The 23,325-nt window shown below is 41.8% G+C and overlaps 1 protein-coding gene across 3 annotated transcripts in view; it reads left to right on the forward strand.

Annotated features, from left to right (window-relative positions):
• Window positions 1-23,325, forward strand: part of DNMT3A (DNA methyltransferase 3 alpha) — a 285,392-nt gene that overhangs the window by 153,122 nt on the left and 108,945 nt on the right. For 2 of the 3 annotated variants that reach the window (XM_056551891.1, XM_056551892.1), the window contains exons 4-6: window positions 833-1,172; window positions 6,969-7,015; window positions 8,285-8,431. In XM_056551891.1, coding sequence (XP_056407866.1) covers window positions 833-1,172; window positions 6,969-7,015; window positions 8,285-8,431 — 534 coding nt within the window. The remainder of the gene's footprint in view (window positions 1-832; window positions 1,173-6,968; window positions 7,016-8,284; window positions 8,432-23,325) is intronic. The other variant, XM_056551893.1, reaches the window with a different exon arrangement.

Genomic DNA, 23,325 nt, shown 5'->3' on the forward strand with positions numbered 1-23,325 from the left:
CTGCAGTGAGATTTCAGCTCCCGAGGACCTCGCCTCCACCGCAGTCACCACAGTAACAAGACGGAGGGCGGCAGGATGGAGCGTTAAAGACGTACCGCTGTAATATTATGCCACCATATAATGTGTTATATAAGAGTTTCAGAAAGTTTTCAGACCCTTTTACTTTATTCACTTTTGTTATGTTCCTCATCATTGACCCCATTGGTGATAACAGAATTTTAGAAATTTTTGTACATTTTTAAAGGGGTATTCCGGGCAAAAACATTTTATCCCCTATCCAAAGGATAGAGGATAAGATGTCTGATCGCGGGCCCACTGCAGAGACCCCCCTGTGATCTCCCTTCAGCACCCGCATTCTATGCGGGGACTTCTTCTCTAGTTTTGGAAACCTCCGGGTTTCCGGGACTGGGGACGTGATGTCATGCCATGCCCCCTCCATTCATGTCTATGGGAGGGGGCGTGACGGCCATCACGCCCCCTCCCATAGACATGAATGGAGGGGGCGTGTGGTGCCGTCATGTCCCCTGTCCCGGAAACCTGGAGATTTCCGAAACTGGAGATTCAGCGGGGTGATCGCGGGGGTTCTCAGCAGCAGGCCCCCCACGATCAGACACCTTAGGGGATAAATATTTTTGCCAAGATTACCTCTTTAAGAAATGAGAATCTGATATTTAGCTCTTGATCTTCTTGGAGATGTTTCTACACCTTGATTGGAGTCACCTATAATCTTTACAAACTTGTCAGAAGAAGACAACTTCTCTTTTTTTGTGTTTTTTCCTCCGTCCTCACCTTCTCGTAGGTCCCTTCATCCGCCGTTTCTCTTCTTTTGCAGGTGGAAAGCGTCAGTGCATCCAAAGACAATGCCTCAGTCCCTAAGTGCCACACGTCTCCGAAAACCAGCCACCCGGATCCGGTGCCCAACGGAGAGATGGAGGCGCCAAGTGTCCACCTAAAGCCCGAGATTCCATCACCAGAGAAGGCGAATTCTGAGCCCAGCCCAAAAGACAAGAAGATCAACCATGAAGAGGAGGAGGAGAAAGGGACGGAGGCGGAGTCCATGCTGGAGAATGGTCGCTGCTCACTGAGTGATGAGCCGGACTCTCAGGACGGGGAGGAGTGCTCAGCCAATAAGAAGCGAGGAAGGCGGAGCCACGAAGACAGCATTGAAAATGGTAAGTGTTCCCTCCCACTTATTCTTATGGACAATGGCCGGCATTTATCATTGTAGTGTAAGTGAAGCATTTATCATTGTAGTGTAAGTGAAGCATTTATCATTGTAGGTGTAAATGAAGCATTTATCTTTGTAGTGTAAGTGAAGCATTTATCATTGTAGGTGTAAGTGAAGCATTTATCATTGTAGGTGTAAGTGAAGCATTTATCATTGTAGGTGTAAGTGAAGCATTTATCATTGTAGGTGTAAGTAAAGCATTTATCATTGTAGGTGTAAGTGAAGCATTTATCATTGTAGGTGTAAGTGAAGCATTTATCATTGTAGGTGTAAGTGAAGCATTTATCATTGTAGGTGTAAGTGAAGCATTTATCATTGTAGGTGTAAGTGAAGCATTTATCATTGTAGGTGTAAGTGAAGCATTTATCATTGTAGGTGTAAGTGAAGCATTTATCATTGTAGGTGTAAGTGAAGCATTTATCATTGTAGTGTAAGTGAACCGTTTTTTTGCACTTTTTTTTGTGTGTGCTGTAATGTGTAGGAGCAACAAATTTATTAAATGGTCACAGAATTTGATGAATTTTGTGCAGGTCACATTTCCCGAAAATTTCACTCTTCACATACACCAAAAAGCTAAGCTAAGTCTGGGCTGGTGTAGTTTAGAGACTTTTCAGTGGCTTTTCACCTTTTTTGCGCCTTTTGACAAAAAGGGGCAGTTCATAAAACCCGTCCGTATCATATGTATTGCCAAAATCAGTGGATTGCAACTCAAAATCAGCAGAAATGTGTTAACCAAAAGGCGCAAATAAACCCTTCTTGCACTTTTTTTGCGCCTTTTCTAGACACAAAAAACAGTCTAAACACAATGATAAATGTCAACCAATGCCTTGATCCATTTGTCTATATTGATACAATTATAACAAGCCCCTATCTCATAGGATAGAGAACATCTCATAGGATAGACATCATCTCATAGGATAGACATCATCTCATAGGATAGAGAACATCTCCTAGGATAGAGAACATCTCATAGGATAGAGAACATCTCATAGGATAGAGAACATCTCATAGGATAGATATCATCTCATAGGATAGAGAACATCTCATAGGATAGACATCATCTCATAGGATAGACATCATCTCATAGGATAGACATCATCTCATAGGATAGACATCATCTCATAGGATAGACATCATCTCATAGGATAGACATCATCTCATAGGATAGAGAACATCTCATAGGATAGAGAACATCTCATTGGATAGAGAACATCTCATAGGATAGAGAACATCTCATAGGATAGAGAACATCTCATAGGATAGACATCATCTCATAGGATAGACATCATCTCATAGGATAGACATCATCTCATAGGATAGATATCATCTCATAGGATAGATATCATCTCATAGGATAGACATCATCTCATAGGATAGAGAACATCTCATAGGATAGAGAACATCTCATAGGATAGACATCATCTCATAGGATAGACATCATCTAATAGGATAGAGAACATCTCATAGGATAGACATCATCTCATAGGATAGAGAACATCTCATAGGATAGACATCATCTCATAGGATAGACATCATCTCATAGGATAGACATCATCTCATAGGATAGAGAACATCTCATAGGATAGACATCATCTCATAGGATAGACATCATCTCATAGGATAGAGAACATCTCATAGGATAGACCTCATCTCATAGGATAGACCTCATCTCATAGGATAGAGAACATCTCATAGGATAGAGAACATCTCATAGGATAGACATCATCTCATAGGATAGAGAACATCTCATAGGATAGACATCATCTCATAGGATAGACATCATCTCATAGGATAGACATCATTTCATAGGATAGAGAACATCTCATAGGATAGACATCATCTCATAGGATAGACATCATCTCATAGGATAGACCTCATCTCATAGGATAGAGAACATCTCATAGGATAGAGAACATTTCATAGGATAGAGAACATCTCATAGAATAAAGAACATCTCATAGGATAGACCTCATCTCATAGGATAGACATCATCTCATAGGATAGACATCATCTCATAGAATAGAGAAAATCTCATAGGATAGAGAACATCTCATAGGATAGAGAACATCTCATAGGATAGAGAACATCTCATAGGATAGACATCATCTCATAGGATAGACATCATCTCATAGGATAGACATCATCTCATAGGATAGACAGCATCTCATAGGATAGACAGCATCTCATAGGATAGACATCATCTCATAGGATAGAGAACATCTCATAGGATAGAGAACATCTCATAGGATAGACATCATCTCATAGGATAGAGAACATCTCATAGGATAGACATCATCTCATAGGATAGACATCATCTCATAGGATAGACATCATCTCATAGGATAGAGAACATCTCATAGGATAGACATCATCTCATAGGATAGAGAACATCTCATAGGATAGAGAACATCTCATAGGATAGAGAACATCTCATAGGATAGAGAACATCTCATAGGATAGACCTCATCTCATAGGATAGACCTCATCTCATAGGATAGAGAACATCTCATAGGATAGAGAACATCTCATAGGATAGACATCATCTCATAGGATAGAGAACATCTCATAGGATAGACATCATCTCATAGGATAGACATCATCTCATAGGATAGACATCATTTCATAGGATAGAGAACATCTCATAGGATAGACATCATCTCATAGGATAGACATCATCTCATAGGATAGACCTCATCTCATAGGATAGAGAACATCTCATAGGATAGAGAACATTTCATAGGATAGAGAACATCTCATAGAATAAAGAACATCTCATAGGATAGACCTCATCTCATAGGATAGACATCATCTCATAGGATAGACATCATCTCATAGAATAGAGAAAATCTCATAGGATAGAGAACATCTCATAGGATAGAGAACATCTCATAGGATAGAGAACATCTCATAGGATAGAGAACATCTCATAGGATAGACATCATCTCATAGGATAGACATCATCTCATAGGATAGACATCATCTCATAGGATAGACAGCATCTCATAGGATAGACAGCATCTCATAGGATAGACAGCATCTCATAGGATAGACATCATCTCATAGGATAGAGAACATCTCATAGGATAGAGAACATCTCATAGGATAGACATCATCTCATAGGATAGAGAACATCTCATAGGATAGACATCATCTCATAGGATAGACATCATCTCATAGGATAGACATCATCTCATAGGATAGAGAACATCTCATAGGATAGACATCATCTCATAGGATAGAGAACATCTCATAGGATAGAGAACATCTCATAGGATAGAGAACATCTCATAGGATAGAGAACATCTCATAGGATAGACCTCATCTCATAGGATAGACCTCATCTCATAGGATAGAGAACATCTCATAGGATAGAGAACATCTCATAGGATAGACATCATCTCATAGGATAGAGAACATCTCATAGGATAGACATCATCTCATAGGATAGACATCATCTCATAGGATAGACATCATTTCATAGGATAGAGAACATCTCATAGGATAGAGAACATTTCATAGGATAGAGAACATCTCATAGAATAAAGAACATCTCATAGGATAGACCTCATCTCATAGGATAGACATCATCTCATAGGATAGACATCATCTCATAGAATAGAGAAAATCTCATAGGATAGAGAACATCTCATAGGATAGAGAACATCTCATAGGATAGAGAACATCTCATAGGATAGAGAACATCTCATAGGATAGACATCATCTCATAGGATAGACATCATCTCATAGGATAGACATCATCTCATAGGATAGACAGCATCTCATAGGATAGACAGCATCTCATAGGATAGACATCATCTCATAGGATAGAGAACATCTCATAGGATAGAGAACATCTCATAGGATAGACATCATCTCATAGGATAGAGAACATCTCATAGGATAGACATCATCTCATAGGATAGACATCATCTCATAGGATAGACATCATCTCATAGGATAGAGAACATCTCATAGGATAGACATCATCTCATAGGATAGAGAACATCTCATAGGATAGAGAACATCTCATAGGATAGAGAACATCTCATAGGATAGAGAACATCTCATAGGATAGACATCATCTCATAGGATAGAGAACATCTCATAGGATAGAGAACATCTCATAGGATAGAGAACATCTCATAGAATAGAGAACATCTCATAGGATAGACATCATCTCATAGGATAGAGAACATCTCATAGGATAGAGAACATCTCATAGGATAGAGAACATCTCAAAGGATAGACATCATCTCATAGGATAGAGAACATCTCATAGGATAGAGAACATCTCATAGGATAGACATCATCTCATAGGATAGACAACATCTCATAGGATAGACAACATCTCATAGGATAGAGAACATCTCATAGGATAGAGAACATCTCATAGGATAGAGAACATCTCATAGGATAGAGAACATCTCATAGGATAGAGAACATCTCATAGGATAGACATCATCTCATAGGATAGACATCATCTCATAGGATAGACATCATCTCATAGGATAGACATCATCTCATAGGATAGAGAACATCTCATAGGATAGAGAACATCTCATAGGATAGAGAACATCTCATAGGATAGACAACATCTCATAGGATAGACATCATCTCATAGGATAGAGAACATCTCATAGGATAGAGAACATCTCATAGGATAGACATCATCTCATAGGATAGACATCATCTCATAGGATAGACAACATCTCATAGGATAGAGAACATCTCATAGGATAGACATCATCTCATAGGATAGAGAACATCTCATAGGATAGAGAACATCTCATAGGATAGAGAACATCTCATAGGATAGACATCATCTCATAGGATAGAGAACATCTCATAGGATAGAGAACATCTCATAGGATAGAGAACATCTCATAGGATAGAGAACATCTCATAGGATAGAGAACATCTCATAGGATAGAGAACATCTCATAGGATAGAGAACATCTCATAGGATAGAGAACATCTCATAGGATAGAGAACATCTCATAGGATAGACATCATCTCATAGGATAGAGAACATCTCATAGGATAGACATCATCTCATAGGATAGAGAACATCTCATAGGATGTGTTTGCAATATATTGTCTTGTTTTTCTGGCTTATGTTGTTGATTATTTATGTTTGAAAACTAAACACATTAAGTGTCTATTCACACGTACAATATTCTGCTCAGATTTGATGCGCAGGATTTCAAGCTCAGTCTTTCTGTTTACAATGAGATCTGCAGCAGAAAATCCTACGCATCAAATCTGCGCCGAATACTGTACGTGTGAATAGACCATTGAAAAGGGAACGGGGAAGCACTGTGCAATGACATCACATATTAACAAACTACTTCCAACAGGAAACCCCCCACAAAAAAGCAATTTGAAGAGCCGTGCTTGCTTGGATTAAAATGGTGTAGCGAGCAGTCTTAGATTTTTGTGAAAAAAAAGGGCAATTGTGGCAAAAAAAAACATCCATACATTTTTTGCTCAGATGATACATACCAATCTACTGCATAAGGTGGTGTACTGTACACCAAACAGTTGTCCACTTTAGAAAAGCATCCACCAAAAAAAAAAAACACAACACAGATGCAATTGCGCAATATTTGTAGACGTGAAAAAATGGTGTAAAGGCAATGATACATGTCCCCCATTGTCCAGAGGGAGGCGGACTGGGCGGTGCAGAGGGGATTCGTCACATTGTAGCATCTGCTGATTTCCTTTGTTTTCTAACTTTTAGATAAAGAAGAAAAAGAAGACGAGGACCAAGATTCTCCCAAATCGGAGGTAAGGTTCAGATGTATGGTTATTTGTTCCCTTGGACACCGTCAATAAAGTTTATTGACAATGAGGCTTGTGTGAATAGGCTTTACATAGAATAGGCTTTACATATCAAAACTGACCCCCAGGAAAAAGCTTCTGTATCGGCCAATCAGAGGTATCAGCCAATCAGAGGTATCAGCCAATCAGAGGTAGCAGTCAGTCAGAGGTATCAGCCAATGCGATGTATCATCCAGTCAAAGGTATCAGCCAGTCAGAGGTTTCAGCCAGTCAGAGGTTTCAGCCAGTCAGAGGTTTCAGCCAGTCAGAGGTTTCAGCCAGTCAGAGGTTTCAGCCAGTCAGAGGTATCAGCCAGTCAGAGGTATCAACCAGAGATATCAGCCAATCAGAGGTATCAGCCAATCAGAGGTATCGGCCTATCAGTGGTATCGGCCAATCAGAGGTATCGGCCAGTCAGAGGTATCGGCCAGTCAGAGGTATCGGCCAGTCAGAGGTATCGGCCAGTCAGAGGTATCGGCCAGTCAGAGGTATCGGCCAGTCAGTGGTATCGGCCAGTCAGTGGTATCGGCCAGTCAGTGGTATCGGCCAGTCAGTGGTATCGGCCAGTCAGAGGTATCGGCCAGTCAGTGGTATCGGCCAGTCAGAGGTATCGGCCAGTCAGAGGCATCGGCCAGTCAGAGGCATCGGCCAGTCAGAGGCATCGGCCAATCAGAGGCTTCGGCCAATCAGAGGTTTCGGCCAATCAGAGGCCAGCTTTCATTGTCCATCAAGCACTTGAAGAATAAAATGGGACATAAATGAAAGGAACGGTCCATTTTTTTTACACCCCTTCCTACCTATTTTTCATGGTAATTACCTCCCATGATGCATCATTCCTAACTACCAGCTGGGCGGAGCTTAGCTGATGTCTGTGATGATATTACATGAAGGGACCCACCTTGTGAGACCTAGGTCATCATTGGGGTGTAACTTGAGGGGACGCAGTGGTAGCAGTTGTGTCTGGACCCGGAGGTCTAGGCACATCTGCCACAAAGTCTTCTCTTATAAATGGCAGCTAGGGGCCCTGGAGCCATAGGTTATGCCTCTGGTTGTCATGGTGATGACTTACAACTTGCTACAATGTATTGACCAGACTGTGACTGTGGAGGGAGCGGTGACTTGTAGGGAGGTGGCTGCGTTTTGGCGGGAGGGCTTGGTGGACCCTAGTTTCCCAGCAGCCATTGTGGTTGCACAGTCCTTGTCCCTATAACTCAGATGGTCTTTTTTTTTGCGCAGGGTTACCGCCGCCGGCTGCGTGGAGGGCTGGGCTGGGAGTCTGGTCTGCGTCAGAGGCCTTCGCCAAGGCTGCCATTCCAGGCTGGGGACCCATATTACATCAGCAAGAGGAAGAGAGATGAGTGGCTGGCCCGCTGGAAGAAAGAGGTAGGGACACAGCGCAGAATCCAGTACAGCCCGTCACTCCCCCTGCTGGGGCACAGTCTGCATTACCACCTATAGCGCGGGGACACCCAGCTTGGCAAAAAAGACATGGTATAAATGGCAGGGGGGGCCCGGCTGGGTACCCCCAGAACTCCCAGTAGGTTTTTTGTATGCCACGGTAGATGCCTTAGTCACTTAAGCTTCACTCTGAGTCCACTTGGGGTCCTCATCCAGCTTTCCTAGAAGCCTGAATGATGAGCAGAATACATCCCCAGCTTCCCTATCCCTGCAGAACAAGGCAGGTTTATATGCAGGGCTCTATGATTGCTGGGAGACAACACAAAGTGTCCACTAGGGGGAGTCACATTCTGCTCTACAGACACCTATAGGTTATGGATCACACTTTAGCAGTCTATCCTCTCTCTTTTGCAGTCAGTTTTTTTCTTTAGCAGTCTATTTTCTCTCTTTAGAAGTCTGTCCTCTCTTTAGCAGTCAGTGCTGTCTTTTTAGCAGTCTATCCTCTCTTTAGCAGTCAGTGCTGTCTCTTTAGAAGTCTATCCTCTCTTTAGCAGTCAGTGCTGTCTTTTTAGCAGTCTATCCTGTCTTTAGCAGTCAGTGCTGTCTCTTTAGAAGTCTGTCCTCTCTTTAGCAGTCAGTGCTGTCTTTTTAGCAATCTGTCCTCTCTTCAGCAGTCAGTGCTGTCTCTTTAGAAGTCTGTCCTCTCTTTAGCAGTCAGTGCTGTCTTTTTAGCAATCTGTCCTCTCTTCAGCAGTCAGTGCTGTCTCTTTAGAAGTCTATCCTCTCTTTAGAAGTCTATGCTCTCTTTAGCATTATATCCTCTCTTTAGAAGTCTTTGCTGTCTCTTTAGCAGTCAATCCTCTCTCTTTAACAGTATATCCTCTCTTTAGCAGTCTATCCTCCCGTTTTTAGCAGTCTATCCTTTCTTTATCAGTCTATCCTTTAGCAGTCTATCCTCTGATTAGCAGTCTATACTCTCTTTATCAGTTGGTACTGTCTTAAAGGAGGATAGTCTGCTAAAGAGACAATTGTTGATAAAGATGAGGATAGATTGCTAATGAGACTTTTAGACTGCTAAATAAAGGATAAACTGCTAAAGAGAGGATAGACTGTTAAAGAGAGGATAGACTACTAAAGTGAGAAAAGAGACTGCTTAAGAGAGGATAGTCTGCTAAAGAGACAGAACTGACTGCTTAAGAGAGAAAAGAGACTGCTATAGATAGGATAAACTGCTAAAGAGAGGAAAGAGATTATTAACAGGAGGATAGACTGCTAAAGAATCTCTTTTTCTCTCTTTAACAGTCAGTACTATCTCTTTAGCAGTCTACCCTCTCTCTTTAGCAGACTATCACCTCTCATTAGCAGTCTATCCTCTCTTTAGCAGTCAGTGCTGTCTCTTTAGCAGTCTGTCCTCTCTTTAGCAGTCATTGCTGTCTCTTTAGCAGTCTATCCTCTTTTTAGCAGTCAGTGCTGTCTCTTTAGCAGTCAGTGCTGTCTCTTTAGCAGCCAGTGCTGTCTCTTTAGCAGTCTACCCTCTCTTTAGCAGTCAGTGCTGTCTCTTTAGCAGTCAGTGCTGTCTTTTTAGCAGTCTACCCTCTCTTTAGCAGTCTACCCTCTCTTTATCAGTCTATCCTCTCTTTTGCAGTCTATCCTCACTTTAGCAGTCAGTGCTGTCTCTTTTGAGGTCTATCCTCTCTTTAGCAGTCAGTGCTGTCTCTTTTGCAGTCTATCCTCTCTTTAGCAGTCAGTGCTGTCTCTTTAGCAGTCAGTGCTGTCTTTTTAGCAGTCTACCCTCTCTTTAGCAGTCTACCCTCTCTTTAGCAGTCTACCCTCTCTTTATCAGTCTATCCTCTCTTTTGCAGTCTATCCTCTCTTTAGCAGTCAGTGCTGTCTCTTTTGAGGTCTATCCTCTCTTTAGCAGTCAGTGCTGTCTCTTTTGCAGTCTATCCTCTCCTGAGCAGTCAGTGCTGTCTCTATGGTCTCGGGGAGCGCTCTCGCTCTTTCAGACTTCAGAGGCCGTGGCCCAGTCGGGAATCTCCAGTGCACAATGCATTTGTGCTGCAGACACATCACTGGCGTCTCCGTGGTAACCAGCGCTGCGCAGCGACACTGCCGGAATCAAGGTGTCTTTTTATAGAACATTTCTCCCCATCCTTTCCTGCACACAGGGGCCCCGCTCTGAAGCCACTAATTGTGGGGTCAATGCCGGATTCATTAACCCTCACTGCCCTGCACTGATGTTTGCTGTAGTGCTATATACCAGGGTCTTGTGGCCCCCGGAGGTCAGATGTTGTCTGGTGACAGTGGGGTCACTTCTTGGAGTATTCCATGTGTAGTCTCCAGTAACCCTTGAATGTGATAATTGTTACAGTCCCCTCAGGGTCCATAGTTCTCCCCATCATTATTATACCCCCTATAGGGGCAGGTAGGGATCCACCAACTCATTCCTGGACCAGTGAAGTTTGGCCTCCGGAGCATTGGACAGTCTCATAAGAGATATCTCCTTCATTACATCTCTCTGTACCTCCTCATCAGTAGATCTCTCGGGACCTCCTCATCAGTAGATCTCTCTTTACCTTCTCATCAGTAGATCTCTCTTGGCCTTCTCATCAGTAGATCTCTCTGTACCTTCTCATCAGTAGATTTCTTTGGGCCTTCTCATCAGTAGATCTCTCTGGACCTTCTCATCAGTAGATCTCTCTGGACCTTCTCATCAGTAGATCTCTCTGGGCCTTCTCATCAGTAGATTTCTCTGTACCTTCTCATCAGTAGATCTCTCTGGACCTTCTCATCAGTAGATCTCTCTGGGCCTTCTCCAGTAGATTTCTCTGTACCTTCTCATCAGTAGATCTCTTTGGACCTTCTCATCAGTAGATCTCTCGGGACCTCCTCCTCAGTAGATCTCTCTCTGTACCTCTTCATCAGTAGATCTCTCTGTTTCTCCTCATCCGTAGATCTTTCTGTACATTCTCATCCGTAGATCTCTCTGGAACTCCTCATCTGTAGATCTTTCTGTATATTCTCATCAGTAGATCTCTCTGCACTTCCTCATCAGTAGATCTCTCTGTTTCTCCACAGCAGTAGCTCTCTCGGGACCTCCTCATCTCTAGATCTCGTGGGACTTCCTCATCAATAGGTCTCTCTGGACCTCCTCATCAGTAGATCTCTCACTTTTTCCTCATCAGTAGATCTCTCGGGACCTCCTCATCACTAGATCTCTCTGAACCTCCTCATCAGTAGATCTCTCACTTTTTCCTCATCAGTAGATCTCTCGGGACCTCCTCATCACTAGATCTCTCTGAACCTCCTCGTCAGTAGATCCCTCTGTACCTTCTCATTAGTAGGTCTCTCTGGACCTTCTCATCAGTAGATTTCTCTGGGCCTTCTCATCAGTAGATTTCTCTGGGCCTTCTCATCAGTAGATCTCTCTGGACCTTCTCATCAGTAGATCTCTCTGGACCTTCTCATCAGTAGATCTCTCTGGACCTCCTCATCAGTAGGTCTCTCTGGACCTCCTTATCAGTAGATCTCTCGGGACCTCCTCCTCAGTAGATCTCTCTGTACCTCTTCATCAGTAGATCTATCTGTTTCTCCTAATCCATAGATCTTTATGTATATTCTCATCAGTAGATCTCTCTGCACTTCCTCATCAGTAGATCTCTGTTTCTACTCATCAGTAGATCTCACGGGACCTCCTCATCACTAGATCTCGTGGGACTTACTCATCAATAGGTCTCTCTGGACATCCTCATCAGTAGATCTCTCACTTTTTCCTCATCAGTTGATCTCTCGGGACCTCCTCATCAGTAGATCTCTCTGAACCTCCTCTTTCAGTAGATCTCTCTATTTCTCCTCATCAGTAGATCCCTCTGGACCTTCTCATCAGTAGATCTCTCTGTACCTTCTCATTAGTAGATCTCTCTGTTTCTCCTCATCAGTAGATCCCTATGGACCTTCTCATCAGTAGATCTCTCTGGACCTGCTCATCAGTAGATCTCTCTGTACCTTCTCATCAGTAGATCTCTCTGTTTCTCCTCATTAGTAGATCTCTGGACCTTCTCATCAGTAGATCTCTCTGAACCTTCTCATCAGTAGATCTCTCTGGACCTCCTCATCAGTAGATCTCTGGACCTCCTCATCTGTAGATCGTTCTGTATATTCTCATCAGTAGATCTCTCTGCACTTCCTCATTAGATCTCTCTGCACTTCCTCATCATTAGATCTCTCTGTTTCTCCTCATCAGTAAATCTTGCTGTTCCTTGTCATCAGTAGATCTCTCTGTACTTTCTCATCTGTAGAGCTCTCTGTTCCTCCTCATCAGTAGATCTCTCTGTTCCTCCTCATCAGTAGATCTCTCTGTTTCTCCTCATCAGTAGATCTCTCGGGACCTCCTCATCAATAGATCTCTCTGGACCTCCTCATCAATAGATCTCTCTGGACCTCCTCATCAGTAGATCTCTCTGTTTTTCCTCATCAGTAGATCTATCTGTTTCTCCTCATCACTCCTCGTCAGTAGATCTCTTGGGACTTCCTCATCAATAGATCTCTCCGGACCTCCTCATCAGTAGATCTCTCTGTTCCTCCTCATCAGTAGATCTCTCTGCACTTCCTCATCAGTAGATCTCTGCACTTCCTCATCAGTAGATCTCTGCACTGCCTCATCAGTAGATCTCTCTGCACCTCCTCATCAGTAGATCTCTCTGCACCTCCTCATCAGTAGATCTCTCTGCACCTCCTCATCAGTAGATCTCTCAGGGCCTCCTCATCAGTAGATCTCTCTGGAACTCCTCATCAGTAGATCTATCTGTTTCTCCTCATCACTCCTCGTCAGTAGATCTCTTGGGACTTCCTCATCAATAGATCTCTCCGGACCTCCTCATCAGTAGATCTCTCTGTTCCTCCTCACCAGTAGATCTATCTGCACTTCCTCATCAGTAGATCTCTCTGCAATGCCTCATCAGTAGATCTCTCTGCACCTCCTCATCAGTAGATCTCTCTGCACCTCCTCATCAGTAGATCTCTCTGCACCTCCTCATCAGTAGATCTCTCTGGACCTACTAATCAGTAGATCTCTCTGGACCTACTCATCAGTAGATCTCTCCGCATCTTCTCATTAGTAGATCTCTCTGGACCACCTCATCTGTAGATCTGTTTCTCCTCATCAGTAGATCTATCTGGACCTCCTCATCAGTAGAGCTTTCTGTTCCTCCTCATCAGTAGATCTCTCTGTTTCTCCTCATCAGTAGATCTCTCTGCACCTCCTCATCAGTAGATCTCTCTGCACCTCCTCATCAGTAGATCTCTCTTCACCTCTTCATCAGTAGATCTATCTGCATCTCCTCATCAGTATATCTCTCTGCATCTCCTCATCAGTAGATCTCTCTGGACCACCTCATCTGTAGATCTGTTTCTCCTCATCAGTAGATCTATCTGTTCCTCCTCATCAGTAGATCTCTCTGTTTCTCCTCATCAGTAGATCTTGCTGTTTTTCCTCATCAGTAGATCTCTCTGGAGAAAGATAGAGGAGTCTAGAAGAGGAGAAGAGGATAGGAGAAGGAGTCTGGAGAAGGATAGAGGATTTGAGAGGAGGATAGAGGGGTCTGGAGGTGGACAGAGAAGTGTGTAGGAAGTTACAGGGATTTGGAGAGGGCAGAGTAGTCTGGAGAGGGGCAGAGGGATTTTGAGAGGGACAGAGGAGGACAAAGCATTTCAGAGGAAGATAGAGGGGTCTGGAGAAGGACAGAGGGGTGTGGAGGTGGACATAGGAGTCTGGTAGGAGGGGAGAGAGAATGGTCTGACGGAGGACATAGTGGTCTGGAGGTGAACAGATGAGTCTGGAGGGAGAGAACAGAGGGGTCTGGGGGAGGACCGAGGGGTCTGGAGGAGTCTGATGGGAGGGGACAGAGGGGTCTGGAGGGGAACAGAGGGGTCTGTAGGAGGACAGAGTGGTCTGTATCAGGAGAACAGTGTGGTCTGGAGGAGGAGGACAGAGGTGTCTGGAGGAGGAGGACAGAGGGGTCTGGGGGAGGACAGAGGAGTCTGGGGGAGGACAGAGGGGTCTGGGGGAGGACAGAGGGGTCTGAGGGAGGACAGAGAGAGGTCTGGAGGAGTCTGATGGGAGGGGACAGAGGGTTCTGGAGGAAGACAGAGGAGTCTGGAGGAGGACAGCGGGTTCTGGAGGAAGACAGAGGAGTCTGGAGGAGGACAGAGGGTTCTGGAGGAAGACAGAGGAGTCTGGGGGAGGACAGAGGAGTCTGGAGGAGGACAGAGGGTTCTTGAGGAAGACAGAGGGGTCTGGGGGAGGACAGAGGGGTCTGGAGGAAGACAGAGGAGTCTGGAGGAGGACAGAGGGTTCTGGAGGAAGACAGAGGGGTCTGGGGGAGGACAGAGGGGTCTGGAGGGGACAGAGGGGTCTGGGGGAGGACAGAGGGTTCTGGAGGAAGACAGAGGAGTCTGGAAGAGGACAGAGGGGTCTGGAAGAGGACAGAGGGGTCTGGAGGAAGACAGAGGGGTCTGGGGGAGGACAGAGGGGTCTGGAGGAAGACAGAGGAGTCTGGAGGAGGACAGAGGGTTCTGGAGGAAGGCAGAGGGGTCTGGGGGAGGACAGAGGGGTCTGGAGGGGACAGAGGGGTCTGGGGGAGGACAGAGGGTTCTGGAGGAAGACAGAGGAGTCTGGAGAATATTCATTCATGTGTATGGCGGAGGCTGGAGCCATTATTTCAATCAGCATTCGACCATTGGCTGTGTAAGGTTTGGACACGTGTTACTCCAGTTTACTCCAGAGCTGTTGCCTATTGAAGCCCCCACAAGCCCCTTATAGCCTGCAGGTCGTGTACTGTACGTTAGGTTACTGTGTTTGTGTCGGGGTTGATTTCCCGCAATACATCCCAGCAGAAAATCATCTTCTGTACAGAGGGGGACACGTCAGATTCTGAGACACATAAAGTGCCTTTTGTGTGTGTTTTTTGTGATTGCAGCTCTGGGTGTGACTAAAGTATAAGCCCAGATTGCGTTCTATACAGAGCTGCCATGTGTAATGACCACAGTATGTGGCGTCCTCCGGCCCGGCTGAGATCCCTTTGGGCAAAAGGAGTCGATATCTTCTCCAGCCTTGAGGGCGCTCTGGGGGCTCTTTAATTGTATCTCCGCCAGTTAAGTGAATCCCCTCCACTGGGGCTTGTTAATAGGATGTCAGGGGGAGGGGGTCCGGATCCCCCCCTCGTTCTAATCAAAGGCTCTTATCACACGGGGAGGTTGGGGCACCCGCGGGATCCGGCCTGGGAAAGTGATGAGACTCTAAGAGCAGGGGGGGGGGGGGGGGTGTATCAGTGCTGCGCCATTCACCAGCATCCTATTCATTCCCAGCAATGGGGGAAAGTGACCGGCCCCAGACCTCGTGACAACACTCACTGGCTACAGAACTCAAAAACTACACAAGGGGGGGACTAACGCAGCTCCGCCTAAATGTGTCCATAATTATTTAAAACTTAACTTTTATTATTACTAAAATTATAATAAATGTGAGTAACAATTAAGGAGTGACGTTAAAAACGCAAAATATAACCACCAGATTTATCACATGTTACTTGTTGCTAACACCAGCATATTACATGGTCACAAATTATTTCCTGGACGCAGCTGCAGCATATGCAAAGGGTTAACCATGGCTGTGCTGACTTTAGGAAGCTACAACAAAGCCCAAACAAAGCTGGTACATTATTATATATCAGGTACATTATTATATATCTTGTACATTATTATACATCAGGTACATATCAGATACATTATTACATATCAGGTACATTATTACATATCAGGTACATTATTACATATCAGGTACATTATTATATATCAGGTACATTATTATACATCTGGTACATTATTATATATCAGGTACATTATTATATATCTTGTACATTATTACATATCAGGTACATTATTACATATCAGGTACATTATTATATATCAGGTACATTATTACATATCAGGTACATTATTACATATCAGGTACATTATTATATATCAGGTACATTATTATATATCTTGTACATTATTACATATCAGGTACATTATTACATATCAGGTACATTATTATATATCAGGTACATTATTATATATCTGGTACATTATTATACATCAGGTACATTATTATATATCAGGTACATTATTATACAAGGTACATTATTATACATCAGGTACATATCAGATACATTATTACATATCAGGTACATTATTACATATCAGGTACATTATTATATATCAGGTACATTATTATACATCTGGTACATTATTATATATCAGGTACATTATTATATATCTTGTACATTATTACATATCAGGTACATTATTACATATCAGGTACATTATTATATATCAGGTACATTATTACATATCAGGTACATTATTATATATCTGGTACATTATTATATATCTTGTACATTATTATACATCTGGTACATTATTATATATCAGGTACATTATTATATATCTTGTACATTATTATATATCAGGTACATTATTATATATATTGTACATTATTATACATCAGGTACGTGATTATACATCAGGTACGTTATTATATATCTGGTGCATTATTATATATCTGGTGCATTATTATACATCAGGTACATTATTATATATCTGGTACATTATTATATATCTGGTACATTATTATATATCAGGTACATTATTATATATCTGGTACATTATTATACATCAGGTACATTATTATATATCAGATACATTATTATATATCTGGTATATTATTATTATACATCTGGTACATTATTATATAGCTGGTACATTATTATACATCAGGTACATTATTATACATCTGGATACATTATTATATATCTGGATACATTATTATATATCTGGATACATTATTATACATCTGGATACATTATTATATATCTGGATACATTATTATATATCTGGATACATTATTTTACATCTAGGTACATTATTATACATCTGGTACATTATTATACATCAGGTACATTATTATACATCTGGGTACATTATTATACATCTGGTACATTATTATACATCAGGTACATTATTATACATCTGGATACATTATTATATATCTGGGTACATTATTATATATCTGGATACATTATTATACATCTGAATACATTATTATACATCTGGATACATTATTATATATCTGGGTACATTATTATATATCTGGATACATTATTATACATCTGGGTACATTATTATATATCTGGATACATTATTATATATCTGGTACATTATTATATATCTGGTATATTATTATTATACATCTGGGTACATTATTATATATCTGGTATATTATTATTATACATCAGGTACATTATTATACATCTGGATACATTATTATACATCTGAATACATTATTATACATCTGGATACATTATTATACATCTGGGTACATTATTATACATCTGGTACATTATATTTTATTATTATATCATCATTCTTATAATGCCCACTATAAAGACTTCCCATGTGAGGTAACACTATGTAATGCCCGACACGGCTCCGGCACAGTCCTCTCTCAGGTAGCGCCGTCCTCTCCGGCTTCACGTTCTGCCTGGTAACAGCCGGTGATTGGTGAGGGGAGGAGAACGTGGAGGGAAAACGCGCAGAGACAAGGACCGCAAATTAAACATTTTTTTTCCTCCTCTCTGTCTTTTGCCAATGTTAACCCTGTGCTGACTGTCAGTGCGGACACATAACCACCCACACAGGGGGCTCCGAGGGCCGTGACACCCACTCTGTATTCTTGCACTTATAAGGATCTGTTCACATGCTGGGACCTGTAGTTCTATAGCATCTGTCTACATGCAGAAAACATGCAGATCTGGGGTCATGGTATCACCTTGTGGCTAGGATGGACCTTCAGAGCAGTGAATGCCATTATTATGACGCTGTCATAGTCTGCAGCGCCGTCATAGTCTGCAGCGCCGTACACACTTTAATGTTTCCTAGATAAAAAGTTGTCCAGGTAAAAGACACCAATATAGTCTACAGTCCATACTGGTGAAGACACCAATAAAGTCTACAGTCCATACTGGTGAAGACACCAATAAAGTCTACAGTCCATACTGGTGAAGACACCAATATAGTCTACAGTCCATACTGGTGAAGGCACAATATAATCTACAGTCCATACTGGTGAAGACACCAATATAGTATACAGTCCATACTGGTGAAGACACCAATATAGTCTACAGTCCATACTGGTGAAGACACCAATATAGCCTACAGTCCATACTGGTGAAGACACCAATAAAGTATACAGTCCATACTGGTGAAGACACCAAAATAGTCTACAGTCCATACTGGTGAAGACACCAATAAAGTCTACAGTCCATACTGGTGAAGACACCATAATAGTCTACAGTCCATACTGGTGAAGACACCAATAAACTCTACAGTCCATACTGGTGAAGGCACAATATAATCTACAGTCCATACTGGTGAAGACACCAATATAGTCTACAGTCCATACTGGTGAAGACACCAATATAGTCTACTGTCCATACTGATGAAGGCACCAATATAGTCTACAGTCCATACTGATGAAGGCACCAATATAGTCTACAGTCCATACTGGTGAAGACACAATATAGTCTACAATCCATACTGGTGAAGACACCAATAAAGTCTACAGTCCATACTGATGAAGACACCAATATAGTCTACAGTCCATACTGATGAAGACACCAATATAGTCTACAGTCCATACTGGTGAAGACACCAATAAAGTCTACAGTCCATACTGATGAAGACACCAATATAGTATACAGTCCATACTGGTGAAGACCCAATATAGTATACAGTCCATACTGGTGAAGACCCAATATAGTATACAGTCCATACTGGTGAAGACACCAATATAGTATACAGTCCATACTGGTGAAGACCCAATATAGTATACAGTCCATATTGGTGAAGACACAATATAGTATACAGTCCATACTGGTGAAGACACCAATAAAGTCTACAGTCCATACTGGTGAAGACACCAATATAGTATACAGTCCATACTGGTAAAGACACAATATAGTATACAGTCCATACTGGTGAAGACACCAATATAGTATACAGTCCATACTGGTGAAGACACAATATAGTATACAGTCCATACTGGCGAAGACACAATATAGTCTACAGTCCATACTGGTGAAGACACCAATATAGTCTACAGTCCATACTGGTGAAGGCACCAATATAGTATACAGTCCATACTGGTGAAGACACAATATAGTCTACAGTCCATACTGGTGAAGACACCAATATAGTCTACAGTCCATACTGGTGAAGACACCAATATAGTCTACAGTCCATACTGGTGAAGACACCAATAAAGTCTACAGTCCATACTGATGAAGACACCAATATAGTATACAGTCCATACTGGTGAAGACCCAATATAGTATACAGTCCATACTGGTGAAGACCCAATATAGTATACAGTCCATACTGGTGAAGACACCAATATAGTATACAGTCCATACTGGTGAAGACCCAATATAGTATACAGTCCATATTGGTGAAGACACAATATAGTATACAGTCCATACTGGTGAAGACACCAATAAAGTCTACAGTCCATACTGGTGAAGACACCAATATAGTATACAGTCCATACTGGTAAAGACACAATATAGTATACAGTCCATACTGGTGAAGACACCAATATAGTATACAGTCCATACTGGTGAAGACACAATATAGTATACAGTCCATACTGGCGAAGACACAATATAGTCTACAGTCCATACTGGTGAAGACACCAATATAGTCTACAGTCCATACTGGTGAAGGCACCAATATAGTATACAGTCCATACTGGTGAAGACACAATATAGTCTACAGTCCATACTGGTGAAGACACCAATATAGTCTACAGTCCATACTGGTGAAGACACCAATAAACTCTACAGTCCATACTGGTGAAGACACCAATATAGTATACAGTCCATACTGGTGAAGACACAATATAGTATACAGTCCATACTGGTGAAGACACCAATATAGTATACAGTCCATACTGGTGAAGACACCAATATAGTATACAGTCCATACTGGTGAAGACCCAATATAGTATACAGTCCATACTGGTGAAGACACCAATAAACTCTACAGTCCATACTGGTGAAGACACCAATATAGTATACAGTCCATACTGGTAAAGACACAATATAGTATACAGTCCATACTGGTGAAGACCCAATATAGTATACAGTCCATACTGGTGAAGACACCAATAAACTCTACAGTCCATACTGGTGAAGACACCAATATAGTATACAGTCCATACTGGTGAAGACACCAATATAGTATACAGTCCATACTGGTGAAGACACAATATAATATACAGTCCATACTGGTGAAGACACCAATATAGTATACAGTCCATACTGGTGAAGACCCAATATAGTATACAGTCCATACTGGTGAAGACACCAATAAACTCTACAGTCCATACTGGTGAAGACACCAATATAGTATACAGTCCATACTGGTGAAGACACAATATAGTATACAGTCCATACTGGTGAAGACACCAATATAGTATACAGTCCATACTGGTGAAGACACCAATATAGTATACAGTCCATACTGGTGAAGACCCAATATAGTATACAGTCCATACTGGTGAAGACACCAATAAACTCTACAGTCCATACTGGTGAAGACACCAATATAGTATACAGTCCATACTGGTAAAGACACAATATAGTATACAGTCCATACTGGTGAAGACACCAATATAGTATACAGTCCATACTAGTGAAGACACAATATAGTATACAGTCCATACTGGTGAAGACACAATATAGTCTACAGTCCATACTGGTGAAGACACAATATAGTCTACAGTCCATACTGGCGAAGACACAATATAGTCTACAGTCCATACTCGTGAAGACACCAATATAGTCTACAGTCCATACTGGTGAAGACACAATATAGTCTACAGTCCATACTGGTTAAGGCACAATATAGTCTACAGTCCATACTGGTGAAGACACAATTTAGTCTACAGTCCATACAGTGAAGACACCAATATAGTCTACAGTCCATACTGGTGAAGGCACCAATATAGTATACAGTCCATACTGGATAAGACGCCAATATAGTCTACAGTCCATACTGGTGAAGGCACAATATAGTATATAGTCCATACTGGTGAAGGCACAATATAATCTACAGTCCATACTGGTGAAGGCACTAATATAGCATACAGTCCATACTGGTGAAGGCACAATATAGTCTACAGTCCATACTGGTGAAGGCACAATATAGTCTACAGTCCATACTGGTGAAGGCACAATATAGTCTACAGTCCATACTGGTGAAGGCACAATATAGTCTACAGTCCATACTGGTGAAGACACAATATAGTCTACAGTCCATACTGGTGAAGACACAATATAGTCTACAGTCCATACTGGTGAAGACACAATATAGTCTACAGTCCATACTGGTGAAGACCCAATATAGTATACAGTCCATACTGGTGAAGACACCAATAAACTCTACAGTCCATACTGGTGAAGACACCAATATAGTATACAGTCCATACTGGTGAAGACACCAATATAGTATACAGTCCATACTGGTGAAGACACAATATAATATACAGTCCATACTGGTGAAGACACCAATATAGTATACAGTCCATACTGGTGAAGACCCAATATAGTATACAGTCCATACTGGTGAAGACACCAATAAACTCTACAGTCCATACTGGTGAAGACACCAATATAGTATACAGTCCATACTGGTGAAGACACAATATAGTATACAGTCCATACTGGTGAAGACACCAATATAGTATACAGTCCATACTGGTGAAGACACCAATATAGTATACAGTCCATACTGGTGAAGACCCAATATAGTATACAGTCCATACTGGTGAAGACACCAATAAACTCTACAGTCCATACTGGTGAAGACACCAATATAGTATACAGTCCATACTGGTAAAGACACAATATAGTATACAGTCCATACTGGTGAAGACACCAATATAGTATACAGTCCATACTAGTGAAGACACAATATAGTATACAGTCCATACTGGCGAAGACACAATATAGTCTACAGTCCATACTCGTGAAGACACCAATATAGTCTACAGTCCATACTGGTGAAGACACAATATAGTCTACAGTCCATACTGGTTAAGGCACAATATAGTCTACAGTCCATACTGGTGAAGGCACCAATATAGTATACAGTCCATACTGGTGAAGGCACCAATATAGTATACAGTCCATACTGGTGAAGACACAATATAGTCTACAGTCCATACTGGTGAAGACACAATATAGTATACAGCCCATACTGGTGAAGGCACCAATATAGTATACAGTCCATACTGGTGAAGACACAATATAGTCTACAGTCCATACTGGTGAAGACACCAATATAGTCTACAGTCCATACTGGTGAAGACACAATTTAGTCTACAGTCCATACAGTGAAGACACCAATATAGTCTACAGTCCATACTGGTGAAGGCACCAATATAGTATACAGTCCATACTGGTGAAGGCACAATATAGTATATAGTCCATACTGGTGAAGGCACAATATAATCTACAGTCCATACTGGTGAAGGCACTAATATAGCATACAGTCCATACTGGTGAAGGCACAATATAGTCTACAGTCCATACTGGTGAAGGCACAATATAGTCTACAGTCCATACTGGTGAAGGCACAATATAGTCTACAGTCCATACTGGTGAAGGCACAATATAGTCTACAGTCCATACTGGTGAAGACACAATATAGTCTACAGTCCATACTGGTGAAGACACAATATAGTCTACAGTCCATACTGGTGAAGACACAATATAGTCTAC

The sequence above is a fragment of the Hyla sarda genome, unplaced genomic scaffold (genome assembly GCF_029499605.1).
Source record: "Hyla sarda isolate aHylSar1 unplaced genomic scaffold, aHylSar1.hap1 scaffold_126, whole genome shotgun sequence".
NCBI classification, from domain to species: domain Eukaryota; kingdom Metazoa; phylum Chordata; class Amphibia; order Anura; family Hylidae; genus Hyla; species Hyla sarda.